Raw genomic sequence first — 24,290 nt, forward strand, 5'->3', positions numbered from 1 at the left:
TTCATCACTGTATGATGAAGCAGCAGAAAGCACAAATACAAGGTGAAAGTGGAGACTGGAATCACAAGTGTGCACCCAACCCACCATGACTGGCAAACCAGCAGCGGGTTCAAGGGCACTGCTGGCCTCTTCCTCTCCTTTCATACGAGGAGGAACAGAAACACTGAGTCAGCGCTGGTCAGGGCTGAGGACACAGCTCATCTACCCAACCGTGCCCAAGATATAGTTGGTATCACAGCCAGGTGACGTCATGCAGGGGCTTTTTAACTCAAGTGAGCAAACACGAATGAGCTGCAAATGCCCCAAATGGACAAACACGCTTCCCAGTGGCCCTTGTGTGTGCTGGTGTGTGGGCAAACACCCGTACACTCTGGAGGTAGATGTGGGGTATAGGTACATTAAAAGAAAAACAGAAGTGGAAGTATATTATAAGAAGAACATCAATTTTTGTTTTATAGAAAATCCTGGCCGGGCGTGGTGGCTCATGCCTGTAACCCAGCACTTCGGGAGAATGAGGCAGGAGGATCACGAGGTCAGGAGATCGAGACCATCCTGGCCAACATGGTGAAACCTTGTCTCTACTAAAGTACAAAAAAAAAAAAAAATTAGCCGGGCATGGTGGTGTATGCCTGTAATCCCAGCTACTTGAGGGGCTGAGGCAGGGGAATCGCTTGAACCCAGGAGGTGGAGGTTGCAGTGAGCCAACATCGCGCCATTGTACTCCAGCCTGGGCGACAGAGCAAGACTTCGTCTCAAAAAAAAAAAAAAAAAAAAAAAAAGAAAAGAAAAGAAAAAAAAATCCACCCAACTCTAAAATGGTCTGTCTATGTAAAATTAATGTTAACTGCAACATGAAAACCCAAATCACTACTTGGAGAACGTCCCAAGTGTTCACTTGTCTGAGCTGTGGTGTCACTCATCCATGTCTAGGATGTCTGCCTGATATTCTTCCTATTGTTTTGACCTTTGCCTCTGCCATTTTTATGAGGTCAGGAAACAGAGGGAGAGCGGATGAAGCTCTAAACATTCAGTAGCAGCAGTTTTTATGGGAAGCACAGGCTACCATAGATCTTCAGCTGTCTCTTGGATTTAGTAAGTTCACACGAGTCCTGTGCCGGGTAAGCAGAGGCAACTGGGATTTGGATGTATCCACCCTAGGTACCATGGTCCCAGGAAATGTGAACAATAATATTTACTTATTACAAGAATTAGACAGATCAATGAACTTTTCAAGCAATTAAATGTCTCCTGTTGTTCACATGGAATGCAACACCCATAAAAATGGCTGAGACTACAAACATGGCTCTCCAATACCTTCCCGTAAGACACAAGTGCCTGGTGATGGCCGGTGTGTGACCTGCATTTACTCACCACAGATTCCATGTCATTCAGGGTTATCTGCTTTCCCAACATCATCTTGTAAAATGGTCTAATGAAGAAACCTAAAATACGGTAAACACTGGGTTTAATTTCAGGTCTTTGATACTGCTACGTTATCAGAGCACGAAAGAAAAGATTAACTTGCTTTCAATGTAAATGAGAAACCAGGATGGAGTAACCAAGGGCCTTCTGCAGTATTGCACAAGTGAGGCGGCGAGATCAGGGGGAGAGTGGCAAGAGGAGGGCAGCTGCGCTAAGAGAGATGGCGCAGCAGAGTGGGGCCAGAAAGGCCTCTGGAAGGTGACAGATGAGCTTCAAGGTCAAGCAGAGTCCACAGTGCAAATCAGGCATAGGAACTGGGGAAGAAAAGGGTACACTAAGCAGAGCAACAAGCCTGGGGACTCGCCAGCAGTTTGCCAGGGCTGGTAGACAGGCCAGAGGAGGGGCTGGCACTGCACAGCCCACATGGGGTGCTGGAGAGTTGGGGTGCTCTCTGAGGGCAGTGGTGAGTCAATGAAAGTCCAGGTGAAATTCCATCTGTCTTTTGTTATCATTGCTCGGGCAGCGATGGGGAGAAAGCACAGGATGGGGACAGGTTGGAAATGGGGGAGGCCACGGAGAGGGCCTGTGTAACCTCCCGGGGAGGGACGGCAGAGGTCTCAGGGAGGCAACAGAAGCGAGGTCGACCTCCCTCCATGCAGGCATCCTGCAGGGGCCTCCATTTGACCTGATCTAAAGGCATCACACACCTCCTCAAATGGGGCCCTGACCACACCAGACCTGGCACCCCAGGCTCCTGCTTCTGCTCCTTTATCCCCCCACCAGGCACCAACCCTCTGCAGCACAGGCCAACTCTCCCTGGCTCTGCGTGGCCCCATAAAGGCTCCAATAGACTCCAGTGTCTGGGGAAGTAAAAGCATGAAGCCAACCAGGGGGCACAGTGGAGAGATGTGCAGAATGAGCCCTGCCAACAGGGACATTCCCATCTGTGGGAAATTTGAAGACACTGCTGACTAGGCCCATCTATGTGCACGTGGACTCTTAAAAATGCAATTCCAGGTTTATATCGTGATCGCTCTCATGGGGGTCACTTTAGCCAGCTCCTAGAGACCCTGGTTCCTGCTTCTGCCCATCTCCTTCCACAGAGCCTTGACTCTGGGCCAGTCCTCACTCATCTGAAATGACCCCAGCCTCTGAATGCTCAAATGCTACCCCACCTCCGAGGTGTAGCTCTTCCTGGGAAAGATTCCCCGAGCTGCCGGCCAAGTCACTTTCTCTTCTGAGGACTCAATGTGTTCCCTTCTGCTCAGACACTATCACTGTGATTCTTCTGGTTTTGTTCTCATCTCTTTTCCCCCCACTAAAATATAAGCTGACTAAGGTCAGGATCATATCTTGTGCTTCTCTAATACCCCGTTATAGAGAGTATTAAAGACGTTGTAGCAACTAACAGCATCTTCTCACTTGCATATGGTGACTAAACTGACCTTCTGAGAAAGTTGGAGTGAATTTGAGCAGGCTGAAATAATCTGTGGCATGACTACAAAGCTGGAAATTAAAATATATTCATACTATACATACACGGAAAGAGTATGTGGTTTAGTTTCCTTCTAGAGGAAAAAAAGTGTTTACTGTCACCCTCCCACCAAATAAAGCATTAAAATCAGAGCATCAATATCAGCTACCAATTAACAGTAAAAACATATTCATGGGAAAAGTACAGAGGGTATACAAATTATTTATTAGAACAGCTAGGGCTCCATAAATGCAATGAACACAGTTCCTTTGGAAATATCTTTCTCGTAAGTTATTGCAATGTTAATCTCAAATTCTACTCTCCCTCTTCCCATCCTCAACCACTCTACTTCCAAGCTCTCAAAAAATATTTCTGATGCTTTTTCCTCACTGATGATTTGTGTAGTGTTTTCTTAAGGACACTATTTTGAATGGGCCAAATCTTTTAGAAGTCTCCAAGCCTATAGATAATGCCATGTAGAGGGTTTGACTTCTACCTTTCAAGGTACCTTGAAATTCTTCCATGATTTACATGCTTCAAGTAAGAATGAAATTATTTTGTGTTATTTGTTTCAGGGTTAATGTCTTAGCTGAGTGGTAACATTATTTTGAAATTATTTAGTCCCTTCCGATTAAAAAAATAATTTGGGGACAAATGCAATAATCACACAATATTAGATGGATGAGATTATTTTAATTAACTTTTCAATTAGTTTTTCCATCTGTTATCAAATCTTGCTTTCAGTAAAGTTATTTCAGAAAACATACAAATGTATAAATACATAATGTTCTGTGCTTTACAATGAAGTTAAAAAAAAAACTTTTGTTTTTAACTGTGTGTAGACATTATGTCTTCAGTGCCCAAAATAAGCTACCAGAGAAAAGCACATCCATTACGGGCAAAACATAAAAATACTTTATGAGTAAACCAGTGAAGCTTTTGCTTAAAAACTCATGATGCGAAAGATAAGACACCTACCAGCGAACCACAAGCGGCACTGACCTATTTTTATTACTTTAAGACTTACCATCTAAGAGCTTTCCATGAAATACAGCCAGACCAGCAACTCTTCCAATAAAAGTGAAGTAGGACAAATGATCTTCATTACAGAGGCCTGAATTAGGGTTGATCTGAAGGGTGTAGTTGTCCCTTTTGAGGAGAAAGAGAAGAAAAGACCAATCACACTTTCAAATGCAAGATTCTGCATATTTCTTTGCCATGTGTCACTCAATTTCTACAGTGTCCTTGTGAGCATTCTGTACCTAGTGGGAAAAGGTGTGGGCTGGAGGACCTGACTTACCACATGCTCAACCACGACCCACCATGGAAGCTGACGCATGTGTACTCTAAAGTCAATTAAACCGTAAGAAACTGCTGATGTTTGACTGTGTTTGACCCACAAAGTGTCTATTTCGTATGGTTCAGCCAAATATCTTGGGGAGATAAGAAACGCCACATAATAAAGGGGCTGTGCAGGGATTCCCAATGATGTGAGTACTTTAGGTCGTGTCCGTGATAAAGGAAGGTTAATTCCTTCCAGAGGCTTTTGGCTTGGCCATAAGATGTCTACTATGGGCCCAACCCTTGGTCTGTCTTCTGACCACTACTCTGCTCTGAAAAGGCCTCAAGGGGATTAGGAACAGGATATGGCTCTCTCAATGATGCAAACCTGCACATGTTTAGATTTGTCCAAATGACCTTGCTTGGTTCACAATCATGCGGATCAGTGGTTTTCAAACTGGGGTCACAGGCAGTTTCCTCCAGGGGGGTATCTTTGAAAATGTGGAGGAGAGGTAAAGATCTTGTCTCTCCCCACCCTGCCCTCCACCTTCAGTAGTTGGATAAATTGTACATAGTGGGCTTTCTCATGGCACTCAGTAATAATAACAACAGATCAATTGGGCAATTCTTGGCTAGAGCAACCGAGAAGAATGCACTGAGGGTGCCTTCCAAATGAGCCCCCAGGAGATTGGTACCACGTGGGAGATGTGGGGGAACCCACGTCCCCTTAGAGCCCAGGGTTAAAGTGATGATAAATGCCCTTCGGCAAGGTCAATGACTATTCTACTGAGGGCTTGGGTCCAGCCTAACCCTTGGAGGATTCAGAAGAAGGAATGGCTGGCCTGGAAGTAGCCGATCTTTGGTTGCTCAGAAAGCAATTTAGTCTGCCTCAGTTTCCAAGCCTGGCAATGATGAAATCCTAATGCAAGGGGAAACCTGATTCTTTCCTTACAGGAGCAGGGCATGGTCCTAGGTCCTCAAAGTCCTTACAATTTGCCTTTACACAGAGACCTCGGAAATGACTCTTGTTCAAAAAACACCTCCTTTTTTTTTGAATTCTAACACTGACAAATCCTCCTTTTGAACACTGCAAATGAAAACTGCCTCCTGTTCCTTACCATAATTATCCACGTTTTCAATTTCAACTCCATGAACCCATTAGATAAGGAAAAAAAAAAAAAAATCAATGTTAGATGTTCACAGAGTACACTATTTCACCAGGTAGAGTCAGAACCTATTCTAGACTTGCAAGGGGCTGTGGTGTGAGGAGAGAATAAACTCAACAGACTTAATGCATCTTGAACTGGTGAGCTGCTTATTCTTTCATTCTGTTTAAATTCATACAACTGTCTCAGTGGGGGACACACTCTGGGTGTGGCCATATACTTACGTGGCAGAGTACTCAAAGAGGCCGTAGTAGGGGTTGAACATCTCTTTGGACAGTAAGAAGAACCATTCTCTGGCCACACCCCCGTAGTCAAGACCTTTCTCTGATTCAAACTCAATCCACAGTCTAGCTTTTAGGACATCTGGTCTTTTCACGGACATAATTCTCCGATAGGACTCTTCAAATATGTTATTTCTGTGAAGTTTCATTTCAAACCTATTGGGGATATCGGCCTACACAAAGGACAAAAGAAAACACATACAGTAAATACACACTTTGTTTTCTAATAAAAACAACAACCAAGGGTAGGAAAGTTGGCAGTCCTCAAAGAAACGGGCAGTGACAAATGGTTCCAACTGAGATTCTCTCCTTCAGGGGTTTTCCCTTGCAGACAGAAAGCCTCGCTGTGTCACGATGGGACACACGGCATCCACTAGCAATGCTCAGGAAAGTCAGAAACTCTGCTGCGAAGGAGAACAGCCTCCTCACCCCCTTTAATAAACAACTGTGGGCACTCCTCCAGCATATGGCAACTGACAGGCAGTCAACTGTATCCGCTGCTTCTCTCAAGAGACTTTAGCCCAGGTAATCAAAACCTATAATAATCCCCACCTGGCCAGGTTGGGGCCATGCTCAACTCTGGCAGGGCCATGAGGTGGTAGATATAATCCATGGTGCCTCAAGTCCATTTTGTAGCCATGGGGAGCGGGACCCTGATTATGCCAAGTGTGGGGAAAGCAGCCCAAAGCATGGTTTGCTGACATGAAAATAACAAAACACTTGACCAAGGCTGTGGCAGCTGCCTCCTGCAAAGAGACAATCCAGGCTTGGTCTGGCTGTAAGAATGAATCTGCAGAGATGGTTTCCGGGTAGCAGACACTGCTATGTGAGAGTCAGAGAGACTGGGTGATGACCACAAAGTCATTATCATTACCGGGGGACGTGACTCACAGAGAAAACTGTGGAATTTTTAGTGTTCATCTAAGTTTTGAAGGCAAATAATCATTTCAATAGTAGTTATCCATGAGCTCTTGAATCAGGACTTTGGAACAGAGACCAAAACTCCTAAATGAGATCAGAGATTGTGCCCCATCCAGAGATGTCCTGGGTAGGAGGAACCGGCTGAGGGGAGGAGGCAGGGAGAGATGGCAACAGAGCCCAGGCCACCGGAGGGGGTCTGAGCTGCAGCTGATTCTCTCCCCTCCCTAAAGGTGTAACCACAGTGATGGAGAAAACCAAAGAGAAAGCTGCTAAGGAGGAATTGGAAAGTAAAACAGAAGATGCAATGTTGAACAATTTGGGGGTGGTGTGTCATTAGAAAATCTAATGTTATAATTTAAAACACTGCCCATAAAAATTTTTAGAGTTTCTAGGTTTGAAACTGCCAGGGATAATTTTAAGCAGAAAATTACATTTGGACCTAGTACTGGCAATTATTATAATTAAATATAACTTTATATTATAAATATTGTGGTTGAAACTAAGCTTTTGCATTTGCAAGGAAGGACCTGAACATTTTTCTAACTGGGATCCAGGTTTATTAAATATGATAACTGTGCATAACTGAATGGGTTTCCCCAGATTTTGCGACAAGGGTTCTGAATTATTTCATATCCCATAAAATCGTTCCTGTCTTTTATGTATTACATACGAAATTACCCTTCAGGTGATTTGATATGTAATACTGAGTTAATCTTCACTTACCATTTCTGTTAAAAAGAAAATTCAGATTTCAGAACCAGGAGGATCAAAGTGCAGTGAAGAAAAGGAAGGTAATATTTTTAGCATTCATATAAAAGTAACAACCAAGTTGTTCTCACTGAAGTAACTGTGGTAACTTACAAATGACTAACACAAAGCATTTTTGGAAGGCATGATTACTCACAGGTTTCTTTAATTTCTTCCTGAAGTAGTCATATTTCTGCTTAAATTCTCTGGAGTAAGGAACAGCCTGGAAGATAAATTTATGAATATAGATAACGCAAACAATACACTTGAAATTTTATGTATACTTAGGCAACATTCAAGAGAATTTCATGAATCATAAACCGTAAATTCTCACTTCTCAGATTATCCATGGAAAAATCAGATCATGTCTACACAGCACAGGGGAAGTCCTAGAACTGATGAGGACTAATCAGCTTTGAGTGTGGCTTTCACCCCTGAAAACAGCTATACTGCATTTGAGAAACCATTTAGGGATATGCTACACAAACTAAACATGCTTTCCAAGTGACTTTTGTCAGAATGTGAGTCAGGGTGCTTCTGTTTTTCTTTTTTGCTGTGGTTTAGGTAAGAATTATTGGCTAGATACTTTTAACATGCAACCCCAGAATGACCTATGCTGGCATTTGGAAAAGTCTAATTATGATTTAACAAATTTTTGTGGGGAAATACAACGGGCAGAAAGGGAAGTGAACTGACACTCCTATCAAGGAATATAAAATCAGGCAGATGGCATTCTCAAAAAATCCTCAATTTAGGAGTCAGAAGGTTTGTCTCTTAATATTTAGTGGTCTTGGGCAAGGATTTCTTAAATCTCAAATGCTTTATCTATGAAATAGAGTGATGGTGCCACAGTTGAGGGCTCAGGAGTTAACTATGCTCATTCAAAAGTTGTGATCTCTCTTCAGGCAAAGGAGTAACATCTTAATGTAGTCATTTAAATGATCTTTATTTGCTATGTTGTAAAATGGCTTATAGTATCTTAGAGTCAGAGTCCTGACTTTTGGCTACTGAAAGAGCTTAACGATATTTTTATGAAGCAGAAAGGACTGGTTTTTGCAAATACACAGATATTAACTATGACAGCCTCGAAAACAACTCATTGCGTTTTAGACGCTAGTATGAATTTCAGCAGAGTATACTTCTGCTGTTATCATTTTGGCCTAAGTTAATAAAATATACTGATGCTTAGTCTAATATCTCCAGACTCCAAACCTTACACTTTTACCATACTTATCTTGACCAGAAAGAGAAGAAACGAAGAACATGAACTTCCCTTCTTTATAGTTTTAAGACATGTTTATATAAAAAACTAACCCGAAACAAAACAAGCAACCACTCTTCCAGAAAATGAGCATGTCAGTGTTTCGCTCTATAATTCAAGAGCAATAAATACATCATCTTTATATAGCTTAGGAGAGATCCATAGACAATTTATACTGCCTATGGTCTTTTCTTAGTTTTTAAGCCAGTCTTCTTTGATTTTCCACTGAACAACAGATTTGACCTCACATCCTATTTATTTTAGGCAGTCTTTAGTCTGATGAAACCACATAGCAATTCTGAGTTTAGGCAAGGAATAAATTTGTTAATAACTGGACAACCACCAAAATAAGAAAAAGAATACAATGTTCTAACATAAGCCAATAAAGAGATGATGTTTTCTGCTCTACCAACAGTACATCCTGTCACAAACTAAGACTTCCTCTCTAGTTTATTTCCCACTTTCTGGTGTTCATTCTGATCCATTCAACCGATACTTCTTGAGCACCTACTCTGTGCAAGGCATTTTAGGTGCCAGAAAAATAACAGTACATAAAGCAAAGGTAGCTTTCCCAGTTCCCTCCTGGAGCTCACAAGCTGCTGAGAGCAACAGGTAATTGGAAATCAACGAATAAACCGTGGTAGTGCCATGAGGAAAAGAAAAGACCCCATAGGAACTAAAAAAGTGACTTCCTTCCATTGTCCTCTGCCAGCGTTAGAACACCTGAATTCTCGGGTAGACTCTCATCAGCTGGCTCTGCAACACTCTCTCTTTACTAAGCAGTTTCTTCACTGTTAAGTGGAAGGATTTGACTGGATGAACAAACGTGACTCGGCTCTTCTATTTGTGAAAGTCTGTCATTCCCAGCAATTATTTTTTGTTTGTTCCTGTATTCGTGAGGGTTCTCCAAACATCATGGTTACATCACAGTTCCCCCTACTCCTGAAAATGTTGGGAAAAAAGCTTAAACAGTCATCACTATGTATGCAAGTTCGACTGTCTTAAATGACAGCTTCCCCAAGGAGCAGATTTCAACATGCGGCCCTCAGCCCGTGATGCCCATTCCCTTGCCTGCTCTGTCTCCTGGCAGGGGCTGAGGAGGTGTGAGTGGAAATGTTGAGATATTTCAGGCCTTTCTCCTTCTGGGGAATGATGTGTGAAAGCTGAAAAATCACTGTCTTCCTCCTGTACTCATTATCTTTCCTCTCCAGTGGTAGTTCTCATGATAGAATAAGAAGAGCAAGTTTTTACATTCTCTTCCTGAAAAGTTTCTAAAGATGTACCGGGACAAACATCCTTCCAGTGCAGCTTCTGCAGAGATTACACGTACATTTTTTTTTTAAAGTGGACTAAATCATTTGTCCTCACGTGAAAATCTGGAATGTCATTTTCTGGCTTACCATTTGGCTTGTAAAATAGGTCTATGTGAAAAATGAACACGTCTGTTGATTAAAGCCCTTTTGCTCTGCATTAAATCTGTGTTCGTGTTTTGGGTACAGAAGGAAAATCTGCCTTATTGTGTAAGTCGGTTCTAAATGTTTTCACATCATCACTGTCCAGGTGACACTGGAGCTCCTTGCACAGAAGGGCTCATGCCCCGTGTGGGGACACCAGTGACACCAGTGCATCTGGGGCTCTGGTCCTGATTCCGACCCTTGCAAGGACTGTCAGCAACAGAATCAGCTTTCCGAGCTTCTGACAAATTGGAAATAGCAACATTTGCCCTGCCTACCTGAGAGGACGGCTGTGAGTTTCAAATCAGCTGATTATAAAGTTACTGGAAAAATGAAAGTGTTACACAACATGAGATAGTGTTCATGACAGTAGCATGGGCCAACAGCACTTACTAAATGCTATTACTAGTGATACCTGTTATACACAGAGCATGCTAACTTACAGGAATGCTGAACACTGAGCTGCCACAGAAAGGGTCCCCTTTCCCTAAAAACATGTAGAAATGCTAGGCCTACTTAGCACTGATATTTTTAAAACGTGGGAAGAGAAACTCTAGGTACTAGGTAAGCAGAAAGATTCACAATTAGAGAAATCAGTGGGCACTGATTTTAATATTTGGTTTTAATCTCCCGTGGGGACATAGAACTTGGCCTTTGGTCTACATGACAGAGAAAAGAACAGTCATTGTTTAAAACCTAACATCTGGAAAGGGGACAATAAAACTCTACCCACCGGACCAGGGAAGTTGCAAGGAAGCTTACCTTCTGTCCAGGACCATAAATGGGAGAAAAACAAAAAGAAACAGACCTGTAATAAATCCATACTCCAAGCCTGTGCCAAAGTGGGTATGAGGTCCACAGTTATACTGACTGGGGGTGCATGAACCCAAGCTAAGAAGTTAACAGTAAATACAGGTCAGGACTTACAAAAGCCTCATAGGAAAAAAAAAAATGAGCTTGCTCACACTCTCTCTCTCCCTCTTGCATGCATATACACACACACACACACACACACGAATTATAAACTGAACTAGGCAATAATCTACACTCTTAAGGAGAGTCTATAGACGTAGTGGGAGATTTAATGCTCCTAGGACCAGAGATAATAGAATAATCTGAAAGAGGCTAAGAAATAAATATCTTAAAAATAACAAAGAGATGAAAGTATCAAAAAACAAATAAAGAGATAAAGAGAACAGGACAGAATAACTAAGAAGACAAAAGCAAATTTTAAACGACCAAATAAAACTTCAAGAGATTAGTCACTGAAATAATAAACACAATGAACTGATAAACAGATTACAAAAAAGCTTAAAGAATTAACTGGAAGAGCTAAGTAATAACTCACAATACAGCAGTGAGAGAGAGAGAGACAGAATACACAAAAGTTAAGAGATAAAACAGACAATGTGAAAGAGAAGTAAATGTCCAATTGGAGTTACAGAAACAGATACTTACAGAGAATTGGAAAAATGCAATATGTGAAGAAATAATAGGTGAGAATTTTCCAGAACAGAGGAAAGACACAATCCCCATATTGAAGAAGCCTGAGTCCAAAGCAAGATAAATTAAGAGAACTCCACACATAGGTACATGATGATAGTGAAACTGTAAAACATCTAAGACACAAAAATTCAAAATCACCAGAGAACAGAGCCATTTACCTACACAGAAATGACGATGAGATTGACAGCAAACCTGTTATCATCATTTATGGAGGCCAGAAGACATGCAGGAGAATCTCCAAAGCACTGAAGGAAAATAATTTAACCAAGATTTCTATCATCAGCTGAACTTTCAATAGAGAGGTCAAATGAGACCTTCTGAGTCAAAGACTAAGAGACATTACCACTCTCAGACTGTCACTGGCAGTGCTGCTGGGCAGAAGTGCTCAAACCTGAGGGGGCACCGCAATCCCAGGGAGAGCTATTAAAACAAAGACTGCTGTCCCACCCCCAGAGGTGCTGATTCAGTAGGTCTGGGGTAGGACCTGAAAACTTGCATTTCTAACAAGCTCTCAGGCAATACTGATACTCTGGTCCGCAGACCACACACTAAGAACCATAAACTGTACTAGACTTGACTAAGATCAAAACTCACCCCAGAAAAAAAATGGATGGAAGAACCATGGTGGGAGAACCAATGGTGGGCAAAGAAATTTGTTTACATTTGGTAAAATTAAATCAGTATGGACAGTAGGGAGAAAAAAGATACAATATATGAATGACTATGTGCCTATTAGGAAAGTTTAAAGACAAGGTAGTTTTAATATTCCACCCAACAATGACGTGGCAAATGGGAGTGGGAAGAATGACATTCAGGTTCCCTGAGGTCCTGATGGCAAGGAGAGTAGACAGTGATTCATTTTAACCCTAAGTCAAGTATGCTGGTTAAAAAGTTCAATGTGAGAGTTAAAGGAATAGAAATAGAAAGTACAGCCTGCAAGCACGTAGAGAAAATAAAATAGAGAATACTCTATCAATTGAATAAAAGGCAAGAAAGAAGATAAAATATCACGCGAGAGAAAAGATACGCTAAGCAAATACGAACAAAGAGAGAAAGAGAATGTAGTTACACACATCTCAGACAACATCGACAGAGCAACAATCACCACGGAGATCCACACAACTATCCTGATTAGCTCCAACAGCAAAACAGCAAAGAGAATGTAGATAATTTGAACACCACAGGCTTGACCTAATGGACACATAAAGAACTCTATATTCAACCAGAGACACAATACATGTTCTTTTAAACAGAAAAGAACATTTACAAAAAATGATCAAGCTTCAACTTCCAATAATAAACATTCTATAGACAATATTCTCTGACCATAATGCGATAAAATTAAAAATCAATAAAAAAAGAATAGGCACAATCCTCCCATGCTCTTAGAAACTAAAAAGCATATTTTAAATAATTTATAAGTCAAGAAGAAAAATCAAATGAAAACTGCCAAATATTTAGAACTGAATGACAGCAAAGTCCAAATGTCTACACTAAGTTGATAATTACTTAAATACACATTCTCCTATTGAAAGCAATATAATGAAAATAATAATAAAACGAAGGAGTAAACAAAGCTCTTCTATTAATAGAAAACAGAGAGCTCTTTCTTGGGGGCAAATCTACTTGGCTTTATGATGCTAAGCAATTTTCAATAAGATTTAATAAGGACTAGCAGTGTTTGAGTGACGGTCGGTAATTGATAAGTGATAAAATATTTGAAAAGGCTTCAAAGTTGTGTCAAAAGTCTTCTGCCACTTAAAAAGAATAGTTTCTTGAATTTACCTTGTTCTAATGATGTAGAAGAGAATATAATATTCTAACAAACAACTGTGACTGTGAATATATATATCAAAAGGAATCATCAGAGTAAGGCAGTGTTTAAGGCACATAGAGAAGAAAGTTAACTGTTTTTACCCAGGTATTACTGGGCACTTTGTCTAGGAAATAGTACCCAAGTGACTGAACAAATCCAACAAATAACTAATGGGAGTCAGTTACCAGGGCACATTTGCAATGTAATATCTTTTAAGTTTTCAAATGGACGTATCTTACTAATTCAAAACATAATTTGAATGGAATCAGATTAAAGCAATGAAATTGGAATTTTAAATCTACCAACTGGCCTCTTAGCCCAGCATGTGATACAACAAACTTAGTTACTTCTGCTCCTCTAGTCTAAGAATCCCAAATCTGCAATCTTCTGCTGATCGCAGTACATCTCCTGTAATTCCAAATTACCTCCCTGCACTCATACAGCCACTGACAAAAGCTGGTGGTGTGCTCTCTGCTGATGAGTGTGGTCCCATTCTACAGACTTGTCAACAAGTGTGAGATACCAAGTGTCTCCTGATGCTGCGGGGAGTGGGTTCTCACATCGCCTTATGGACACAGTGTGCTGCGGTGTTTTCAGAGGTCATCATGCCTGCATCAGAATTGATTCTTTTTCTACCCGGCATATATGAGGGGACCATGAGAACATTCTGGGTCAGCAGAGTTCAAAACAGCTCCTGAATTTAGCTACAATCTCACCAAAACTTCTATAGATTTTTGAAAGTTGTAAAAGATTTAAACTTATTGGCATGCATTTACTACCCCTGGCCTAAAGAAATGAAAACACTCTATGAAGACAGGGCTTGGTTTTCCTTCATATAAAAGGAAGGGAGGAAATTTTATTATACTTATAATCCACACTTTTATAAAGGAGAAGAAAAAATGTTTAATTCTGCTGTCATTATCAAGCTATTTTCTTTTCCTTTATAATGAAATCCGTCTGAAAAGGCACATGCAGCTGTACCTCACCTGGAAACTTCAGTAAGAAGGAGATGGCAGCCAAGTACTCCATTTCTAGTCAACTACTCAATCACACCAGTCCCTTGACACCATTGTTATCAGTAATACACAAGAAACATGTAAACATGTAACCAAAGTCTTATACTGAAGAGGCAGAATTTGAAAATACTGACCGGACCAGTAATAGCTGGGTTCTGCAGTCTCGGGTCTTCCCACTGAGTAATTTTGCTATCTGAAAATGTAAAAAAAAAAAAATCAGAACATTAGTTCAAATCTATTCTATGTAAAGAAAGCTTTAGAAAGAAGTATTTCTGGATTCTTCAAAAGCTGTTCAGGCCCCCACCCTGTGTTCTAAAGACAAATTAGTATTTCAGAGTTAGCAGGTAACTATACTCTATATGGCAACCCCTCTCACATACTGTTTAGTTAAAACTACTCAATCAAAAATGCACAACTAAAGAGAAACCAGCTATTCATACTGTTTTGGGCAAACAACTTGCTAAAATGGGAATTATAAACCCCTGTTCTTTCAAGGATTTATAACTTGATCTTGATTTTCACTTAATTGAAAAAAGGCATTTAAAAAGTCTTAGCTTCCCAAAAGACTAACACACACAGGATTTTCTTCTCATTTCAAATACTTTTCTCTTTACTTATGGTGTTGAAAAACTGCTTTCAATTAAGAATCCTGCATCGAACAAATGAATAATCTATTACATGCGTCACTCATATGCACACAAAAATCAAAGCAGCTGAGGCAGTCCAAAAAAGAGAATTAGATGCAGCAGAGGAAGACTACGGAGCATGGTTTCTGTTTGGTCACGTTGGCAAAAGGTGGTTTGCTTTCTTCCAAGTGAGTTAATGTGAACAAGATTGTTCAATGCTATCTATACCATTACTTGTGTAGGTGATATCACTCGGGGTTTGTAACCATGCATAATTAAAAAGACCGTATGGATTCCTGTGTGTATACTGGGGTGAAGTGGAGGGAGGGAGAATGCGGTGGACTCACATGAAAAGTACGGAGGGGCAGACTGGGGAGAGTAGGTTCTCTGGAGTTTTTGGATCTCCAGGTTAGTAAAAAACAAACAAACGAAAAAACAACAACAAAAAAAAAAAAATAAAAAAAAAAGAAGAAAATTATTCAAAAAGTAAAGGGCGGCCAGGAGCAGTGGCTCATGCCTATAATCCCAATACTTTGGGGGGCTGAGGCAGGAGGATCACTTGAAGCCAGGAGTTCAGGCCCAACCTGGGAAACATAGTGAGGACCCATCTCTACAAAAGGTTAAAAAAAGAAATTAGCCAGGTGTGGTGGTGTACACCTGTAGTCCTAGCTACTCGGGAGGCTGAGGTGGGAGGATCGTTGAGCCCAGGGGGAGGCTGCAGTGAGCTATGATTGTGCCACTATGCTCCAGCCCGATCTGCAGAGCAAGACCCTGTCTCGGGGGCCAGGTGGGGCGGGTGCGGGGGAAGAATATTGATTCTGTTTATTTTCTGGACACACTGTAAGTGGGCTGATAAGAATAATTAGTGAATTCTGTTTTAACGACCACATCAGAAATTTTAAAAAGCCTTATCATTATTTTAATAAAAGCAGAGGAAAAGCTAAAAAAAAAAAAAAGCTACCAAAGCAAGTGATGATTCCAGAATCTTTTGTTTTCATGCTGTCAGAAAATTTACATGAAAAATCTCAACTGTTTGAGAGAATCTTGATGGAAGCAAAAGGCATTTTTGGGTCCCTTACCTTTCATGGAAGACTTTGGAAAGTAAAAGCTGCTATTGTGATGGAAAACAAGAGAAAAGAAAACCAAATAAAGGAAAAGGAATATAGCTGAGTAAAAACTGTGCCTTAAAACACCAACTTGGATTATAACCGTATCAATGGATATTGTCATCAAAGCAAAAAATAAATTAACTCCTGACTCATGGGGATTCGCAAGTCCTCAGACCAGACCCGAACTTCATGCTCCATCCTGGACATCTGCACCTGGGTTTCCCATAAGCACTTCAGCTCAACTCCACCAAAACCAAACCTCTCATCACCCAACACCAAAATTGGTAACGTGACCTTCATTACAATGTGCAGTACCACAATCCACTCACTGTCCCAGTCAGGAACCTGGCCGTGTCACTCACTCTGGTGGCCCTGGACCAATCCTCTCTCTCCCCGATAAGCTTCTTGCTAGAGAGCTCATTTTTTTTCTGAACTGTTCTCTGGGCATCACTGGGAATTGTCTCAACCTCCCTGGTTCAAGACATCCTCTATAGCTCTGCCAAAAGGATCTCTCTAAAGAACGATTCTGATCCCATCCCTCCCCTCTGGGAAATCCCCTGGGAGCTCCCCACTGCCTGTGGCTTGAGCCCGAGTCCCCACACCTGGCAGACACCCTTTGGCTTGGCTTGTGTGCCACGCTGGCCCCTGCAGCACACTAGCTGTTTGGAGCAATGCTGCGTTTCTCAGAATGTGGCCGCATCTGCACATATTCACACACCTCCACACATCCTAGGATCACTCTTCCCAGGGCTTTGCCTGCCTCAATCCTACTCAGTGTTTGTCAACCATCTAAAAAGTGACCCATTCCCTCAGGGCCCCATCCCTGTGCCCAACCACCTCCCAAGCAGATGCAGTCCTTGCCTCTTCTGTTTCTGTGTAACAACTGATCCACTCCTCTGATACTTGAAATATCTCCTGCTACTTCCCACTGGACCTAAGCTCCTCGAGGACAGGGACTGTGTGTTATTTATCTTTGCAACCCCCTCTCTACCACTTAAGACCAGTCCCAGCACGTAACAGGAACTTAGTGCATTATTTTTTTTAATGACTGAATGAAGTTGATGGTGAAAACAAAGTCCCTTTAAAAACAGCCTAAGCTTTTGGAACAACACAAGTTTTTACATGGTTATGATGAAGAATTCTGCAGTGAAGTATGGTCAGTGTATGAAAGTATGGGGTAGCCAGTTATTCTTTTTGTTTTTTTTTAAGAACTTTGGAGTTTAAACTTGCTTCTCCTCTTTGAGATATTATATTTCAAATAAAAGAACAAGAAGGAAGTGGAAGGATGAGAAACTCAGTTTAGTCACGATGAACAGGTCCAGTAAGACTGTTGACAGGAAAGACTAAAATAGGACTTTACAAAGTCACTGGAATTCAATTTTCTCTCCTAATGTTGTAGATAGGATACCTGTGACCAATTACTCAGCTGCTGGGCCTGTCTGGTCTTTAAGAAGAATGACATCATTCCTACAAGATGTAGAGATTCAGTTCAAGACCTTCCCTTAACCTCCCACCCTAGGCCTGAGAGCCAGGAGCCATTCCATAGACAGCAACCAAAGGAACCAAGGAGTCTAAAGAGAGTATTGTTAATCTTGAAAATGTCTAACTTCTCAGGAAAAACTTACAAAGCAGAAATAATCAATTATTGAAAAGAGAAGTGCATCTCGTCATCTCATCTGTAATTCCTTGTGGACCCACATGCCAGGTATGCTGGAGGACAGGATGACTCTAAGCAATTTACAAGATGACAGCGTTCACAGCATTGTGGCATACGCAGGCATAACCTGGTTCGTGTCCTGTAGGCATTATGACAGGAGAATCAGATGCTGAGTTTTCCTTGAAGATTGTTGAGAAAAAGAGGCTTTATTCTGATGGAAAGGACATTTCTAAATGTTATCTTCCAGGTAATTCAACCCATTTGGAATGTATGTGTCAGCCTGATAAAGCCTCTTCAAAAGACAGGTATTCTGCAGTTTTCACACACTGAATTTTGTGGAAAGGCCAATGACTTGAACTGTTTCATTGATGTGTACTGTGCTACAGCTTTCCATTGAGTAAATCTTGATGAATTATGGAGAGATGGTAGAAATGTAGCATGAAATAGCTAAGGAGGCAGCACTCATAAATTCTTTTCTTAAATGGTTTTTGGTCACTTAATTTATGCTATATCTCTTTAACAGAATCTTTCAATATGGTTATGCAAAGGTAAAATAAATTTTAATCTCTAAGTCAATGGCCACAAGTATCATATTGGCACAGCTTAGTTGCATCAGGCTCTATACAGAGTATACACGGAGCCTCTGGGGTGCTGTTCTAATCAAGAGAAATGAGGAAATGTTTGGGCAGAGCGCTGGAGTTACTGCAGAACTGATCAGAAGTAAGGAAAAGCCCAGGCATCTAGCAGGTAGCTACCGTCTTCCACCTTCCAGTAAGCCGGAGTTGGGCCAGCCTCAGGCCAGTGGGGGTTGGAGGTGGGGGGGCGGGCACCTACTGCTCCTCAGGTGAGTTCACTTCACTTTCTGATCAAGCACAGCAACTTCCTAAGAGTTTCACCACTGACCCTCCACGAACCTGATTTCAAGTCACCATGTATCAAGCATCTCCTATAGATTATACTAGGTCTATGACATCAATAGTGAAACAGTCGGTGATTTTTACTACTTTAACGCGCGCTAGGATAGCCCTTTGCAATCGGGTTTTTCTGTTTTTGGCTCCTTGCAGTATACCAAACACATTCACAACATTCTTTTTAGGTTGACCTAAGCCAGATCTCCAGCCAGAAAACCATCACAATATTGTGTGCAACGCTCTCCATGTGTCACACAGACCAAGATGTGTGTTACCAGTAAAGACCTGTTTTAGTAAAATGATCAGTATTATTCACACCTGTCTGAAAACTGGAATTGTGATGTATAAAAAATACTACAAAGGAAACTTTTTTCTTTTTTTTCTGAGGCAGAGTCTCCTCCGTTGCCCAGGCTGGAGTGCAGTGGTATGATCTTGTCTCACCGCAACCTCCACCTCCCAGGTTCAAGCGATTCTCCTGCCTCAGCCATCTGAGTAGCTGGGATTGCAGGTGCACACCACCACACCCAGCTAGTTTTTACTTGTGTTTTTAGTAGAGACGGGGTTTCATCACGTTGGCCAGGCTAACCTCGAACTCCTGACCTCAACTGATCCTCCCACCTCGGCCTCCCGAAGTGCTGGGATCACAGGCGTAAGCTACTGCACCAAGCCAAAAACTATTATTTTGTTTTCGTGGGAAAAGAGGTGTGGCCTCTCTCTCATTTTAGTAAATTCTCTTAAGAATAAAATAATAAATAGCAGTTTAAGGAAAAAAGTAGGGTATACACATACATGAAAGCAGGAAAAATACTTTTATGTTTACTATGAAATTCTGGAAAGTTGGCAAATCTGCCTATTTTTTTGATAAAAGACAAAAACTAAGTCTCTGCACCTTGAAATACCTGGTTTAAACAAAGGGTAGCCCACCCTTCTAAATACACCTACGACTTCTACTTTAGTTGAATTGTAAACTCCTGGTACTCTTGCTTAATTCCATTTATAATAAGCCCTGAACCCCCAGGGCCTGAAGGTGAAATTCTGTTCACAATGTACTCTGCCTCCTAGTAACATCTGAAAAACGTACTATGCCTGTGAGATAGTGACCAGTCCTACACGTGTGAGGATTACTTGTGGCCAGACTTCTCAGCAGGTGGCTCATCAATGTGCTTTCGTTTAGTTAGGAAAGTGTGAAGCCCGGGAAACCTGGCGGGACTTTCTGTTCATGAACCAAATGAAAGCAAAGACCAAGATACTACCAAATAGCACACATGGTTGAAACTTGACATCTATTTGAAGGCTTCTTTTAATACACTTTTCAGAAATTTTAAGGGACATAGAAATACGACTCCATGAAGAACATGGCACCTCCAAAAAGAATGAGAAAAAAAAAATCCCACTGGCTAAAAAGCAAACCTATGTTAGTTGAACTTTTAGTTGGAACGAGAAACCACACATTTATTCATAGGTGCTGGAGCAAATGTCTATAGCAAATATACTACAATTTCCAGAAAATACATATATATTAGTGTTGTGGGTGCAAAGAAACATGCTGTGAATAGAAAATAAGGTCAGAGAGGGCATCCTGCCATAGGACCCTTGAAGGCAGTGTCTTTTAAAAAACTTACATGCTGCTTCAAGCACTGTTCACAGATTTTTGACTAAATCATCATTTCTAATCTTATTTTCTATTACCAGAGTGTATTTATTAAATGTGCAAAAGTCAAGGGATCAACAATCAAAATGTGGTTTAAAAATTAAAAAAAAAAACATGTTAATAGGACACAAGATCAGATTGGGTGAAAGCTTGATGGGCTACTTTAAGCAAACTTGGGGTGAATGCACAGTACCGTATGAAGGCACTGATTCTCTGGTATCATTTTCTCCACATAACACCTGGCTGCCTAGATAAAGAGTAAAATGACAAAGCTTTCACTATGATGTTTGAATTACTCCCTTCCCTCTAACCCGCAACACCTGTGTGTCCATAACAGCGCCTACTTACTATGATCAATATAAAACGTTCGGCCATCCAAGTGAATTCTTTCTTCCCAGCCAGGCTAGTATCCAGGGAAGGAAGGGAGACAGAAAATATAAACATTAGCTAGAAGTTCCAAAATCAAAGGCAACATTTAAAAACTATAGGACACCTTTGTTGTCTTTTCTGCTAGGGTACATTTATGCACTGAGCATGAACTAACTATGAACATTTCAAGTTAACTCCTGACAATGTCTAGCAACACCCTTTATCACGTGCTCAGGTCTCAGATGTGCTGACTGTATGAAGAACAGGAAATAGGCTGCTAGCTCAAAAGCTTCAAAGGGAAACTGTAGCATTCCATGGAACAGTGGAGTTTGAAGTTGAGTACCATTTAATTAAATAAATACTGAGTATTAAAGGAAGGGAAGAGGGGGTTAATATAAAAATGTTAGACATAGTTACTGTATTTATGTTGTCCAGGCAGTTGATTATCTAATATTGGTATTATCTGCCATGAACTTTCGCTAGTCAAGCTCAGGAACTACACAGATTTGGAGAATTTTTTCAAGATAAAGCTGGTATGCCCTCATTATCTAAAGTATCCAGATTTGCTATCTGAACCTCAGGAATCCAACAGATTCAGAAAAAATGCTTTCTTTTGTTTTCTAAACTCACGCTCTGGTTCTTTCTATTCGAACCCAGGAACCAAACAGATTTGGTGTGGGATACCTGTATAACCTAATGAATAATGATTGAACCTTAACCTTCGATACCAGGCAACAAAAAGATTCTTACACTTGGAAAACCACAAAATTCCCATTTAAAACAGCCTTGGAGTCCATCCACTGCCCTGTCACCCCTACGGCTTTTCAAATTGAGAGTGAGTTGTTGAGGAGGATGTATGTGAAGGTTTCATTCAAAATCCAATTTTAAGTATATAGCTCAACTCCTACTGAGCCGTCACCAACAAGGGAGAAAAAAACTTAAAAAATCTGCAGGTTAAATGACTTATAGAAACTTTCTATGATTAATTAGACCTTCTTCTGCCATACTATTTTCATTACTTTAGTTCTGATGACTTAATCAGCAATATGGCTGGAACTCAGTGGTTGCTAAGTTACAAAATAAGTGAGTGCCACTTAAATTGTCACCTGCAGAGAATGTCTCTTGAGCATCCTGTGTACAAGATCTATCTTCCACTAGAAGTTAACAATTCAGAAACCTCTTTCATAAGTACTGGATATCACATGAACTATAATGTACAATTACAATTCAGCTAAACACTTAAATTCTACTAAGAAACACAAACCAATGAGATCCATGAAGCCTGGAGATAGAGAAGGTCCACAGGGCCTCTCCATCAACATTGAGCAGATAAAGGAACAAACATTTTCAGACCATTCCATGTGTCTCCAGTGTACTCACAGGAAGGGGACCAAGGTCATTGGGGTTTAAAGATGTCTTTGACCGCATATGCACTGGAAATTTCAAACGTGGATCTTCCTGCAAGAAAAATGTAAAATACAGTAGATGCTAAGTGGAAGTATCTGTGTGCAGTTACTGGGTGCTTTTCTTCTTGAGCTGTTTGTTTCAAGGCAACCAGACTGTCCATGCCTGGAGCGTGAGATAGGTCCCATCTCTGCTTTGTACAGGAAGCCTGGCTGACCGTCTCTTGAGACAGACTGTACTCTTCCTTCTTGTACTTGGTGGAAGGAGGAGAATAAGAATATTTACATGAAATGTTAATAATTTCCCCCAAGACCTTGAGAAGGGGAAAGGGAAGAGAGTCCCAGCAGTGATGTTACTAGGGAAACCAGAATGGAGGGTGCCAGTGAATGTAGCACAAAGAGGGAGTGGAGACGATGGTTTCGAAATCTCTCCATGGGTGCTGTGCCCCTGGTGAGGGGAGCCAGCCCAACACGTTAGGGAATAGGCCCCTCTGCCACACTCCCCTTCAGCACTTGTGTTCCCCTCCATTCCTTCCTGAACTCAGCAGAGAATGTGAATCTGGTCCGTGAAGTCACGTGGCTACTCCAGGGAGAGCCGCCTTCTTCAGGCAAAGTCACAAAGTTAGGATACGACTTTACTGAGATTCTTGACCAAGTTCTGCAAATTAAGTTCTCATTTATGTCTTAATATTTAAAAGTTTACAAAACATTTTTCTTAAAGCATAGGCTTCATAAGATACCACAGAGAATCAACAAAAGAGAAACATGTACTCTGACATCCTGGGTCAGGCTGCATGATTTACAAGGCATGGTCAGATGTATGATCTTGCAACAGACCCTTGTTAGGAGGTTGGGCACATGCTCTGTTTCTTTAGATGAGGAAATGGAGTTTCAGAGAGAACAAGAAGTTGCCCAAAGGTTATGACCCAGAGTCCAGGAGCTGACTCTTACTTATGGAGACCCAGTTAAAATGCAGTGCAGGCTGGTCGCGGTGGCTCACGCCTGTAATCCCAGCACTTCGGGAGGCTCAGGTGGGCACATCATTTGAGGTCAGGAGTTTGAGACCAGCCTGGCCAACATGGTGAAACTCCATTCCTACTAAAAATACAAAAATTAACCAGGTGTGGTGGCGCGCACCTGTAGTCCCAGCTACTCAGAAGGTTGAGGTAGGAGAACTGCTTGAACCTGGAAGGTAGAGGTTGCAGTGAGCCAGGATTGTGCCACTGAACTCCAGGCTGGGCAGTAGAGTGAGACTCCATCTCAAAAAAAAAAAAAAAGAAAAGAAAAGTAAAAGAAAAAGAAATGCAATGTTAAGGCCAGATGTGGCGGCTCACACTCGTAATCTCAGCACTTTGGGAGACCAAAGCAAGAAGACTGCTTAAGCCCAGGAGTTCAAGACCATCCTGGGCAACAAAGCGAAACCCTATCTCTGCAAAAAACACAAACAATGAGCTGAGTGTGGTGGTGCATGCCTGCCTCAGCTACCTGAAAGGGTGAGGTGGGAGGATCACCTGAGCCTAGGAGGTCAAGGCTGCAGTGAGCCGTAAACTGTGACTGTGCCACTGTACTCCAGTCTGGGTGATGCAGAATCTTGCCTCCAAAAAAAATAAAAAGGAGAATCCATATCTTTACATTAAAAAAAAACACACTGTCAACCGAATAAGCTTAACGTTAAAAAAAGTAAACTGTTAAGACATTTGATATCAGCTTCATTCAATTTTGTAATAGGGCCTTTGCTGCTGCCAAGTTACTAGATTTTTCTGCTTCCTGAGTCAACCGTATAAGCCATAGTATCACTGAATCATAATCATAGATCTTGGGAACTGGCAAGAATCAAAAAAGACCACAAATAACAAAAATCAACCTTTGCTTCTTGCTAGCTAGGTGAACTTTTAAATGAAGAAAGAAATCATGTTAGCAGTTTGTGATACATACTGACCCTGAACCCAATATATTTTTTTAAAAGGCTAAGCAGAGGCACAAAATAATCCAGTATTCTGCAGTACACTGACATACACAGAACATAAAGAAATACGCTAAGCAGATTTAGGATTGAGAAGGTCCAAGAAGCTGATAATCTGGTAAATATTTGTGACTGGTTAACTACAAACAGAGAAAAAACTGAAAGCACTGAATTTCTCAAAAGCTACCCACTCAATGCTAACTCTGATCTGGACCAGGTAAGGCCACAACCAGCGGGGGATCCTTGGGTTTCCACC

The 24,290-nt window shown here is 41.2% G+C and overlaps 1 protein-coding gene across 9 annotated transcripts in view; it reads right to left on the reverse strand.

The window, feature by feature from the left end:
* Nucleotides 1-24,290, reverse strand: part of NEDD4L (NEDD4 like E3 ubiquitin protein ligase) — a 377,737-nt gene that overhangs the window by 29,973 nt on the left and 323,474 nt on the right. For all 9 annotated transcript variants that reach the window (XM_017890470.1, XM_017890463.1, XM_017890461.1 and 6 more), the window contains 7 exons: nucleotides 22,049-22,126; nucleotides 20,648-20,702; nucleotides 14,480-14,538; nucleotides 7,450-7,515; nucleotides 5,568-5,797; nucleotides 3,924-4,045; nucleotides 1,372-1,442 (listed from right to left, as the gene is read on the reverse strand). In XM_017890470.1, the coding sequence (XP_017745959.1) occupies nucleotides 1,372-1,442; nucleotides 3,924-4,045; nucleotides 5,568-5,797; nucleotides 7,450-7,515; nucleotides 14,480-14,538; nucleotides 20,648-20,702; nucleotides 22,049-22,126 (681 nt within the window). The remainder of the gene's footprint in view (nucleotides 1-1,371; nucleotides 1,443-3,923; nucleotides 4,046-5,567; nucleotides 5,798-7,449; nucleotides 7,516-14,479; nucleotides 14,539-20,647; nucleotides 20,703-22,048; nucleotides 22,127-24,290) is intronic.

This window comes from Rhinopithecus bieti, unplaced genomic scaffold, assembly GCF_001698545.2.
Source record: "Rhinopithecus bieti isolate Rb0 unplaced genomic scaffold, ASM169854v2 scaffold_17861, whole genome shotgun sequence".
NCBI lineage: Eukaryota > Metazoa > Chordata > Mammalia > Primates > Cercopithecidae > Rhinopithecus > Rhinopithecus bieti.